The sequence below is a fragment of the Crotalus tigris genome, unplaced genomic scaffold (genome assembly GCF_016545835.1).
Source record: "Crotalus tigris isolate CLP2741 ecotype Arizona unplaced genomic scaffold, ASM1654583v1 scf7180000020497.760770, whole genome shotgun sequence".
Classification (NCBI taxonomy): domain Eukaryota; kingdom Metazoa; phylum Chordata; class Lepidosauria; order Squamata; family Viperidae; genus Crotalus; species Crotalus tigris.
The window spans coordinates 387,622-400,381 of NW_024098046.1; the positions used below are offsets into that span (position 1 = coordinate 387,622).

A 12,760-nucleotide genomic window follows, 5' to 3' on the forward strand; every position below is an offset into this window, starting at 1 on the left:
AATACAATACAATAGAATTTGGAATAGAATTTGGAATAGAATATAGAATAGAATAGAATAGAATAGAATAGAATAGAATAGAATATAGAATGGAATAGAAAAGAATAGAATAGAATTTGGAATAGAATAGAATAGAATTTGGAATAGAATAGAATAGAATTTGGAATAGAATAGAATAGAATTTGGAATAAAATTTGGAATAGAATAGAATTTGGAATAGAATAGAATAGAATTTGGAATAGACTAGACTAGACTAGAATAGAATAGAATATAGAATGGAATAGAAAAGAATAGAATAGAATTTGGAATAGAATAGAATAGAATTTGGAATAGAATAGAATAGAATAGAATTTGGAATAGAATAGAATAGAATTTGGAATAGAATAGAATAGAATTTGGAATAAAATTTGGAATAGAATAGAATTTGGAATAGAATAGAATAGAATTTGGAATAGACTAGACTAGACTAGAATAGAATAGAATATAGAATGGAATAGAAAAGAATAGAATAGAATTTGGAATAGAATAGAATAGAATTTGGAATAGAATAGAATAGAATAGAATTTGGAATAGAATAGAATAGAATAGAATAGAATTTGGAATAGAATAGAATAGAATTTGGAATAAAATTTGGAATAGAATAGAATAGAATTTGGAATAGAATAGAATTTGGAATAGAATAGACTAGACTAGACTAGAATAGAATAGAATAGAATAGAATAGAATAGAATAGAATAGAATATGGGATAGAATTTGGAATAGGATAGGATAGGATAGAATAGGATAGGTTAGGATAGAGCTGGAAGGCACCTTGGAGGTCTTCTAGTCCAACCCCCTGCTCAAACAGGAGAACCTATACCATCTCAGACAAGTGACTGTCCAGTCTCTTCTTCAAAACCTCCAGTCATAGAGCGCCCACGATTTCTGAAGTCAAAGCTGTTCCACTGATTGGACAACCATTTGTCTGGCATGGTATAAGGTCTCCTGCCTTGAGCAGCGGGTTGGACTAGAAGACCTCAGAGGTCCCTTCCGACTCTGTTGTTCCTGCTTTGTAACTTTCCAAGCTCATTTCACAAGCCGGGCCAGGTGGATAAACGTGGCCTCCCCAGAAAGAGCCCGATAGCATCCTTGCACCAACTATATTCTGAATTGCCGTAGCAACGGTTGCTAAGACAACCGAGGGGCTTTGCTCCTATTGGGTGAGGAAGATGCTGGGAAGGGAGGGGCAGATGGTTTGGTCCCTGGCTGAGTTGGAGGCAGATCAGAGGGAAAATGGGAAAGAATGTTTCAAATCCTCATTTATTTATTTTTAAGAGAAATAGGGACACACTGCTTGTGGCACATTAATCTGAGAGACCATAATGAAAACAACGGCATTGAGAAAAGTGACTTATGACTGTTTTTCACGCTTACGACCGTTGCAGCATCCCCCCGTGGCCACGTGATCAAAATTTGGACGCTTGGCAACCGACTCACATTTATGACGGTCGCAGTGTCCCCGGGGGTGTCACGTGATCCCCTTCCATCCATTCAAATGTTTTTCAAACTTGGGCACTTTTAAGTACCTAATGTATTCCTTATTGTAATGCCTTGCAGGTAGTCTTCATTCGGTGACCATAACAATGGCTGGCAACTCAAGTCATTAAGTAAGGCGGTCACTAAATGAAACCACGACCGCCCTTACGGTTTAACTTTCAATGTTTCCTTTCCTTTGTGGACCTGCGAAAGCTCATAAATTGCAAAGTTCTTTTTTCATCACCACTGTAACTGCGAGCAGTTGCTAAATGAGGGAGTAATAATAATAATAATAATAGTAAAGTTGGAAGGGACCTTGGAGGTCATCTAGTCCAACCCCCTGCTCAGGCAGGAAACACTACACCATTTCGGACAAATGGCTGTCCAGTCTCTTCTTAAAAACTTCCAGTGTTGGAGCATTCACCGCTTCTGGAGGCAGGTTGTTCCACTGGTTAATTGTTCTACCTGTCAGGAAGTTTTTCCTTAGTTTCAGATTGCTTCTCTTCTTGCTTAGTTTCCACCCGTTGCTTCTTGTCCTGCCTTCAGGGGCTTTGGAGAATAGCTTGACTGCCTCTTCTTTGGGGCAGCCCCTGAGATACTGGAACACTGCTATTATGTCCCCCCTGGACCTTCTCTTCATTAAACTAGACATACCCAATTCCAGCAACCGTTCCTTATATGCTTTTAGCCTCTAGTCCCCTAATCATTTTTGTTGAAGTAGGTTCCACCGAGATATGAACTCGGATCGCTGGATTCAGAGTCCAGAGTCATTAAACAAGGACAATATTTAAAAAGTTGCTGTTTGTTGAGACTTTCTGAGATGGCCTGGGAGTTCAAACATCTCTGGCGAACTGATGGTGCGCCAAGATCTGATTTTTGCAAACTTTTCCAAAATAAAAATATTCCAGGTTATTGAAATGTAGAGTTTTGCTTGTTTTGTTTTGAGTCTTGATATGGGATCAGCTTTGTGCTATTGTTTTGTGTGTAATGTTTGCCGAATTGTCGATGTAAAATCCTACAGCCCTTTGTGGAAAAAGGGTGTGTCGCATGTCAGGAGAGTTGTGCGTTGGTGAATCTTTACGCCTTTCTCCAAGATTGTCCTCCTTGCAGCCTATTTGAAACAGATTTGCATAATACAGTTCTCAATTATTTCTCTTATTATAGCCTGGGGTGGGTGTTATAATAAAATGCACTTGTTTGTAAATTCAGCTGCAAATTCAGGAAATTCCACTGCAAACTCGGTAAATTGAAACCCAAGTTCGTAAAATTCAAACTGCAAAATCAGAAAATTCAGCTGCAAATTCTGAAAATTCAGCTGCAAATTCAGAAAATCCCACTGCAAACTGAGTAAATCGAAACCCAAGTTCGTAAAATTCAAACTGCAAAATCAGGAAATGCAGCTGCAAATTCTGAAAATTCAGCTGCAAATTCAGAAAATCCCACTGCAAACAGTAAATCAAAACCCAAGTTCGTAAAATTCAAACTGCAAAATCAGGAAATGCAGCTGCAAATTCTGAAAATTCAATTGCTGATTCAGGAAATTCCACTGCAAACTGAGTAAATCACAACCCAAGTTCGTAAAATTCAAACTGCAAAATCAGGAAATGCAGCTGCAAATTCTGAAAATTCAATTGCTGATTCAGGAAATTCCACTGCAAACAGTAAATCAAAACCCAAGTTCGTAAAATTCAAACTGCAAAATCAGGAAATGCAGCTGCAAATTCTGAAAATTCAATTGCTGATTCAGGAAATTCCACTGCAAACTGAGTAAATTGAAACCCAAGTTCGTAAAATTCAAACTGCAAAATCAGGAAATGCAGCTGCAAATTTTGAAAATTCAATTGCTGATTCAGGAAATTCCACTGCAAACTGAGTAAATCACAACCCAAGTTCGTAAAATTCAAACTGCAAAATCAGGAAATGCAGCTGCAAATTCTGAAAATTCAATTGCTGATTCAGGAAATTCCACTGCAAAGTGAGTAAATTGAAACCCAAGTTCGTAAAATTCAAACTGCAAAATCAGGAAATGCAGCTGCAAATTTTGAAAATTCAATTGCTGATTCAGGAAATTCCACTGCAAACTTAAATCACAACCCAAAAATTCAAACTGCAAAATTCAGCTGCAAAAAAATTCAAATTCTGCAACTTCGTAAAATTCAAACTGCAAAATCAGCAGCTGCAAAAAATTCAATTGCTGATTCAGGAAATTCCACTGCAAACTGAGTAAATCAAACCCAAGTTCGTAAAATTCAAACTGCAAAATCAGGAAATGCAGCTGCAAATTCTGAAAATTCAATTCAGGAAATTCCACTGCAAACAGTAAATCAAAACCCAAGTTCGTAAAATTCAAACTGCAAAATCAGGAAATGCAGCTGCAAATTCTGAAAATTCAATTGCTGATTCAGGAAATTCCACTGCAAAGTGAGTAAATTGAAACCCAAGTTCGTAAAATTCAAACTGCAAAATCAGGAAATGCAGCTGCAAATTTTGAAAATTCAATTGCTGATTCAGGAAATTCCACTGCAAACTGAGTAAATCACAACCCAAGTTCGTAAAATTCAAACTGCAAAATCAGGAAATGCAGCTGCAAATTCTGAAAATTCAATTGCTGATTCAGGAAATTCCACTGCAAACTGAGTAAATCACAACCCAAGTTCGTAAAATTCAAACTGCAAAATCAGGAAATGCAGCTGCAAATTCTGAAAATTCAGCTGCAAATTCAGAAAATCCCACTGCAAACTAAATTGAAACCCAAGTTCGTAAAATTCAAACTGCAAAATCAGGAAATGCAGCTGCAAATTCTGAAAATTCAATTGCTGATTCAGGAAATTCCACTGCAAACAGTAAATCAAAACCCAAGTTCGTAAAATTCAAACTGCAAAATCAGGAAATGCAGCTGCAAATTCTGAAAATTCAATTGCTGATTCAGGAAATTCCACTGCAAACTGAGTAAATTGAAACCCAAGTTCGTAAAATTCAAACTGCAAAATCAGGAAATGCAGCTGCAAATTTTGAAAATTCAATTGCTGATTCAGGAAATTCCACTGCAAACTCAGTAAATCGAAACCCAAGTTCGTAAAATTCAAACGGCAAAATCAGGAAATGCAGCTGCAAATTTTGAAAATTCAATTGCTGATTCAGGAAATTCCACTGCAAACAGTAAATCGAAACCCAAGTTCGTAAAATTCAAACGGCAAAATCAGGAAACGCAGCTGCAAATTCTGCAAATTCAGCTGCAAGTCCAGAAAGTCCGATTGCCAATTCAAAAGCATCAGCTGTAAATTCCAAAAGTTCAGCTGCAAATTTAGAAAAGTCGGTGGCCCAGTCACAAAATGCGGCTGCAAAATTCAGAGAAGTCAAACTACAAATCCAGAAAAAGGGAGGATTTTGGACAGGAGCGAAATTTGGGGCTGTGCACTGGCACAAAAATGCAACGTGAAGACGGTTTTCCCTCCAGCGGGAACCAAGCCAGTTGCCTCCCACTCTTGAGTGTGTAGCTCGAAAGCGCAAAATGAGTTTGGAGACGAAAAGTGAATACAGTAGAAAGTTGGTAGCTCTGTTTACTGGAAACGTGATTTTGACCTCCCCACGTATGACTCATAGCGGCGGGCGGAACATGGAGATTCCAGGCCTGTGAAATTTGGGGGCGGGCAGGACTCCTGGGAATTGTGGGTTCCTGTGGGTTGTTGTGATGTGGAACCAGCAACCAGCATCTGAATGGCCGGGGAAGTGAGCTGGCTTGGGGGGGGGAGGGTCACTGGCCAAAGCAGGTGAGTGCAAGGCACTAGTGCAAAATTACGTTTATTTCCTGAAAATCTCAACATCTCCAAACTAGTGCAAAATATTTTTATTTCCTGAAAACTTTAAGTCTCAAAACTAGTGCAAAATTATGTTTATTAACTGAAAATATCAGTGTCCCAAAACTACGTTTATTTCCTGGAAATCTTAATGTCCCAAAACGGGGAAAGAGAGTCTTTTGCTAGGTACAGAGTGCACCGCCCACTCTTTGCAATCCGTGGTGTTAGTCCTCAGCAAGTAGTCAAAAGAAGGGAACGGTCCCCCCTCCCTTTGTGGAAGTGGAAGTCTCGGTTGTGCAGGTGGTCCTCGTTTAGTGACCATCATTGAGACCGGCAACTCAGTCGTTAAGTGAAGCGGTCGCTAAGAGAGAGCAAGACCACTTCACAATCTGGTATCCTTTGCTTTACAGACCCGTAAAGAGATTGTGCAGGCAGTCTCAACTTATGACCAAAACTGGGAGCAGACTTGCCTTTGATACGTGAGTCGTGCCCCACCGTTGTTAAGTGAATCCTGCCGTCATTAACTGAATCTGGCTTTCCCCATTGACTTTGCTTGTCGGATGCTGTTTGGGAAGGTTGCAAATGCTGATCATGTGACCCCCCAGGCCACTGAAGTTGTTGTTAAACACATGTTGTTTATCAAGTGCCTGGATTTTGATCACATGATCCTGGCGATACTGTGACGGTCCTAAGTGTGAGGACCGGTTCTGAGTCCCTTTTTAGTGCCTTTGTAACCTCGAATAGTTGTAACTCAAGGAGTGAGTAGAAAAGGCAAGGTTTGGTCGCAAAGTGACTTTTCCATCATTGTCATAACTGTGAACGGTTGCTAAATGAGGCAGTCACTAAATGAGGACGATCTGAAGACCATTTGGAGCCCTTTGCCGGGAGGTTCTCTTTGATTGGAAGTCTTCCGCAAGAGGCTGAGTCTCCATCTCTCAAAAATACTTCAGAGGTCCCTGTCCCAAGCCAGGGGTGGTTGGGTAAGACTGGATGACCTCTGGGGTCACTTCCAGGTCTAGGATTTTGGTATGGGTAGCCAAAGAGTGACAAAGTTGTGGGTGCTCCATCACTGGAGTGTTTTGAAGAAGAGATTGGACAACGATCGATCTGAAATGATATAGGGCAGGGATAGACAACCTTGGCTCTTTTTATGACTTGTGGACTTCAACTCCCAGAATTCCTAAGCCAGCATGGGGGAACTATGGCCCCCTTTATGACTGGTGGACTTCAACTCCCAGAATTCCTAAGCCAGCATGGGGAACTATGGCCCCCTTTATGACTCGTGGACTTCAATTCCCAGAATTCCTGAGCCAGCATGGGGAAACTATGACCCCCTTCATGACTGGTGGACTTCAACTCCCAGAATTCCTGAGCTAGCATGGGGGAACTATGGCCCCTTCATGACTCGTGGACTTTAACTCCCAGAATTCCTCAGCCAGCCATGCTGAGGGGAAAGGGAGAGTTTCCATGCTGAGCCATTGCTGGCTCAGGAATTCTGGGAGTTGAAGTCCACGAGTCATAAAAGAGCCAAGGTTGCCTATCCCTGGTATAGGGTTTCCTGCCTGAGCAGGGGGTTGGACTAGATGACCTCCCAAGGTCCCTTCCAACTCTGTTATTCTGACTTTAAATGCTGCTGGATAGACTAGACCAGTGATGGCGAATCTTTGAGAGACCGAGTGCCCAAATTGCAACCCAAAGCCCACTTATTTATAAGCCGGGTGCCGGGTGGTCATGGCCCACTGGGTGGGCATGGCTGTGGTGGTCATGACAGACTGGGTGGGTATGGCCAAGGTGGGCGTGATCACCTCAGTGTTGCTCGTGGGGAGGGACGCCTGTGGGGGGTGGGCAGGGTTGGGGGAGATCCAGGGGGTCTCTGGCAGGTGGGGCGGTAGGCAGGAGGCTCATCCTGCGGGTCAGACGAGGCAAGGTGGGGGTGCCATTGCCATGGGGCAAGGTAAGGGCCAGGGCGGCTGCTGACTGACACCATCGGCCCCCGCACACAGAGGCCAACAAGCGCAGGGGGGCCGACAGTGTCCGTCAGCAGCCACAGCCTGCCGGCCCCCCAACTGGTGCACTCTGGGGCTCCACAGCCCGCCACCAGCAGTTCAAAGAAGCCACCTCTGAGCTGGATGGCCAGCTGACAGCTGAAGAGGCGATGCAGTGGGTCGTGCCCAGGAAAAGGAGAGCATGTGAGGTCAGGAGGGATGGGACGGGGGGGAGGGAAACCAGCCCTGCCGTGATGCATCCGGCCACGTGGGACCTCGGCGAGTTAGCGGGCGGCTGGTTGAAGAGGGACAGTTGCCATCTCTGGGGCATGGTGCACGTGCCCATAGAGAGGGCTCTGAGTGCCGCCTCTGGCACCCGTGCCATAGGTTCGCCACCACTGGACTGGACTAGACTAGACTAGACTAGACTAGACTAGACTAGAATAGAATAGAATAGAATAGAATAGAATAGAATAGAATAGAATAGAATAGAATCTTTATTGAGAATAGAATAGAATAGAATAGAATAGAATAGAATAGAATAGAATAGAATAGAATAGAATAGAATCTATTGAGAATAGAATAGAATAGAATATTGAGAATAGAATAGAATAGAATGGAATAGAATAGAATAGAATCTTTATTGAGAATAGAATAGAATAGAATAGAATAGAATAGAATAGAATAGAATATTGAGAATAGAATAGAATGGAATAGAATATTGAGAATAGAATAGAATGGAATAGAATAGAATAGAATATTGAGAATAGAATAGAATCTTTATTGAGAATAGAATAGAATCTTTATTGAAAATAGAATAGAATAGAATAGAATGATGGGATGGGATCGAATAGAACAGGATAGAATATAGAATAGAATAGAATAGAATAGAATAGAATAGAATAGAATAGAATAGAATAGAATAACAGAGTTGAAGGGGACCTTGGAGGTCTTCTAGTCCAACCCCCTGCTCAGGCAGGAAACCCTCCCATTTCAGACAAATATTTTCCTTCCTTCTCAATGTTATCTCGCTGCTCTGGCTCTAAAACATGCTTCACACCTAAGAGGGTCTCCTGCCTTGAGCAGAGGTTGGACTAGAAGACCTCCAAGGTCCCTTCCGACTCGGTTCTTCCGTTCTGTTCTATAAATTATCTGCTATGTATAGCCGACAAGGGAACGGAAGAACAGAAAGCTTTGATCTCCCCTCTTCAACCAGGTTGGACTGCCCTTCCTGGTGGTCTCCCATCCTTTGCACCCCAATTCTGAGGCCTGTGGGGGTGCCGGCCTCCCTTCTCGCTGACTGACATATATTCCGTAGACGTGTTCCTGTCGGTTACCCAACAGGGGGGAAATAATATTTTTCACCATGTACAGAGTGCATCACGTCCTCTTTGCCAAACCGTTGGTTTAGTCCCCAGTTGTCAAAGGAAGAGAAAGGTCACCCACCCATTTCTGGAAGCGGACGCGTGGACCTCTCGGGCTCTGCAGGTTGTCCTCGTTTAGTGGCTATCATTGGGACTGGCCCCTCAGCCGTTAAATGAAGCCTTCCCCTGCTGAGACAGCGGTGGAAAAGCGACAAAAAACAAACAAACTCCCAAACAGCTGGATTCCTGGCTCCGTTCTCTCTCTCTCTTTTTTTTCTTTTTTCCCTTTCGCTCCAAACTCTCCTCCCCTCCCGCCTGCTTTTGGCAGCCGGCGAGTTAACCGTCTCTAATCCTCGGAGAAAAAAGTCTGTTCCAGCGAATTTGTTTGGGGAAACTGAGTCGGGGCCGGAGGGGTTAAGCCGGTGGGGAAAGAGGCGGGGGGGGGAGTAGGGGGGTGGGTGGGCTGGAGTAAGGAGCTGGGAGACCAAGAGGCAGGAATTTCTCTTGCTCTTCCCGCAGAGCAGCGCGCGTCAAGCAGAGCGCGCGGCTCATCCGTCCGGGCATGGTGCGCACCCGGGAGGGGAAGGCTTCTAAACAGCCCCTTCCCCTTTGAGATGGATCTTGCACCCTCCTCCTCCTCCTCCTCCTGCTAGTAATTTGAGGCAGCCAGCTTGCCTGAGCATCGGTGCTCCGAGGTAGGGAGAAGCGCCGCGTCGCAAGATGACCCAAGTCTTGGTGCAACAGACCAACTTGACTCACGAGCATGTGGACCACTGCTCTTTGGATAGCCTGGAGGAGCCCCCCGCGGACAAGAGACCCCCCAACACCGGCATCAAGCTGTGGGGCAGGGTGCGGAGCAAGTTCCTTCGACACAAGGTGCGGTGGGGGGGGCTGGGGGGTGTCTGCTTATCCCCTGCTGAGTCCGTGCTCCTTTGCCGTCAATGCGCAAATTCTAAGAATTTGGAGAGAGACACACAGAGAGAGTAGAATAGAATAGAGCTGGAAGGGACCTTGGAGGTCTTCTAGTCCAGCTCCCCCCCCCCCCCCCCCCCCCCCGCTCAAGAACCTACACCTGGCTTGTCCTTGCGCCGGAGGTTTGAGTTCGCACAACACCCTTAAGTCTGGGTTGGAGTAGCCTCTTGAGAAACGCACCGTGTCTGCGGTGCGCAAGCTTCCCACTTAAGATGCAAATATTGGCTTTGGGTTCGGCGTCGACGCTCGCCCAGTTATGATGATTTGTTCCAGCGGATCCCCAGGGAATCCGCTGCCCCCCTCCCCGCCCCGCATGGCTTGGCCGGGATCCAGGGGTGAGCGGGGGGGGGGGTGTTTGCAGCGGGAGAGCTTATAGGGGAGGAAGAAAGCTGGGGGACCAGGGTGTGATTTAGGGGGAAGCCCCCCTCTGTAATCCCCAATATAATCAGTGCGTTTTTGAAGGTCAAATAGCCGAGGTCTTAAGCGGGTGATCCCTCTTGCATAATCTGGCAGCTGCTGAGTGGCTTAGATAGAGGGGGGGTGTAAATAAATTAAATTAAAAATTAAATTAAATTAAAAATTAAATTAAATTAAATTAAAAATTAAATTAAATTAAAAATTAAATTAAAAATTAAATTAAATTAAAAATTAAATTAATTTAAATTAAAAATTAAATTAAATATATGTAAGTCCTGGACTTACAAACGTTCGTTTAGTGGCCGTTCAAAGTTACAAAGGAACTGAAAAAAGTGACATGACCATTTTTTATATATATAACAAGGGAGGGAGGGAGGAGGAAAGAAGTAAAGAAGTGATGGGAGGGAGGGAGGGAAGGAAGAAAGGAAGGAGAGAAGGAAGGAAGGGAAGGGAAGGGAAGGAAGGAAGGAATGGGAGGAAGAGATGGGAGGAAGGAATGGAAGAAAGGAAGAGAAGGAAGGAAGGAAAATATGGGAGGAAGGGAAGAAAAAAGGAAGAGAAGGAAGGAAGGAAGAGATGGGAGGAAGGGAAGAAAGGAAGAGATGGGAGGAAGGGAAGAAAGAAAGGAAGAGAAGGAAGGAAGGAAGAGATGGGAGGAAGGGAAGAAAGAAAGGAAGAGAAGGAAGGAAGGAAGAGAAAGAAGGAAGGAAGGAAGAGATGGGAGGAAGGGAAGAAAGGAAGGAAGAGAAGGAAGGAAGGAAGGAGGGATGGGAGGAAGGGAAGAAAGAAAGGAAGAGAAGGAAGGAAGGAAGGAAGAAGAGATGGGAGGAAGGGAAGAAAAAAGGAAGGAAGAAGGAAGGAAGGAAGAGATGGGAGGAATGGAAGAAAGAAAGGAAGAGAAGGAAGGAAGGAAGGAAGGAAGGAGAGAAGGAAAGGAAGGAAGGAAGGAAGGAAGGAAGGAAGGAAGGAAGGAAGGAAGGAAGGAAGGAAGGAAGGAAGAGATGGGAGGAAGGGAAGAAAGAAAGGAAGAGAAGGAAGGAAGGAAGGAAGGAAGGAAGGAAGGAAGGAAGGAAGGAAGGAAGGAAGGAAGGAAAGTGTACTCTGCACATGGTCAAGAAACAGCTTTTGGAATGCATCCTCCACCCAACGTGACTCCTGAGGCTAAAAGGGCCTTTAATAACTGGCCAAAAACTTTGGCTACAGTTTGCCACTCTCTTCAGTAAAAGGAACAAACCTTTGGAAGGCACAACAGTGTATTTGTGTGTGTCTGTGTGAGCTAAAAGCTGCCCCAGGTGGGTCAGTTTATAGCATGCTTGTGAGTAGGAGAATTTGATCGTCCCCTTTGCGTTTTTAAACGGCAAATTCCCTTTAAAGCTGCTTTGAAAGTGGTTTGTGTCAGTTTCCTAGTTCAAACTAGGGTGGGGGTCCTTAGTTTTTTTTTGGGGGGGGGGCTTGGGCATCTGGGAAGACTCAGACTCCGGGGTGGGTGGGAGCATCCTTCTGTAAGGGGAAGATTTTTGAGCAAAAAAAGGGGGCAGACACTGCCTTTGGCTATAACATCCTCTCTGGTTTTGGGAGTGGGTTAAGGGTGGGGTGGGGGGGGTCACTGAATCTCTCCCCCAGATGGAGGGAAGGGGAGCCCCCTGCCTTGAACCCCGGACTCAACCGAAGAGTTGGCTTCCCCCTTGTGGCATTTTTCTTCCTTTCCCGGTTGACGAAGATGCTTTTATCTGCAAGCTCTCTTTGTAATTTTGTGCTTTCGAAGATAACCGTGGAGCAAGGATTGGGGGGGGGGGGAAGAATGCTGGCTCGGAGATTTGGGGGGTGGGCTGGGCTGGGGGGCAAAGAGTGGTGGCACCAAGGCTGGGGACCCCCTCCCCTTCTGACTCCAGCCCCTTGCCTCCCCTTCGGCTGGCTTGCTAAGATCGTCTCTGCACAGTGCCTGAAATTCAGAGATGGTGTGGATACAAACCGCAATGTTTGCATCCACACCAGGTGGTCCTCGACTTACGACTGCAATTGAGCCCCAAAACAGCAATGTTTGCATCCACACCAGGTGGTCCTCGACTTACGACCGCAATTGAGCCCCAAAACAGCAATGTTTGCATCCACACCAGGTGGTCCTCGACTTACGACCGCAATTGAGCCCCAAAACAGCAATGTTTGCATCCACACCAGGTGGTCCTCGACTTACGACCGCAATTGAGACCCAAAACAGCAATGTTTGCATCCACACCAGGTGGTCCTCGACTTACGACCGCAATTGAGACCCAAAACAGCAATGTTTGCATCCACACCAGGTGGTCCTCGACTTACGACCGCAATTGAGCCCCAAAACAGCAATGTTTGTATCCACACCAGGTGGTCCTCGACTTACGACTGCAATTGAGCCCCAAAACAGCAATGTTTGTATCCACACCAGGTGGTCCTCGACTTACGACCACAGCCTAGCCCAAAATTTCTGCTGCGGTTGTTGAGTTTTGCCCTGTTTTACGACTTTCCTTTCTGCCTTTGTTAAGGGAATCCCTGCTGTTGTTAAATTAGTCACACGGTCGCTAAGTGAATCTGGCTTCCCCCACTGACTTTGCTGGGCAGAAGGCCGTGCCAAGGGGGATCTTCTGACACCCCCCTTGGACGTTGCGACCGTCATAAATAGGAGTCGGTTGCCAAGCGTCCGAATGTTGATCGGGTGAGCACGGGGAACACTGCA

General features: G+C 44.9%; 1 protein-coding gene across 5 annotated transcripts in view; it reads left to right on the top strand.

The window, feature by feature from the left end:
• Positions 1 to 12,760, top strand: part of ABR (ABR activator of RhoGEF and GTPase) — a 166,536-nt gene that overhangs the window by 117,736 nt on the left and 36,040 nt on the right. Inside the window, exon 1 of one of the 5 annotated variants that reach the window (XM_039366948.1) lies at positions 9,191 to 9,537. The exons of the other annotated variants lie outside the window; for them this stretch is intronic. Coding sequence (XP_039222882.1) covers positions 9,382 to 9,537 — 156 coding nt within the window. The 5' untranslated portion in view covers positions 9,191 to 9,381. Of the gene's footprint in view, positions 1 to 9,190; positions 9,538 to 12,760 lie in introns of those variants that run through there. 5 annotated transcript variants of the gene reach the window in all.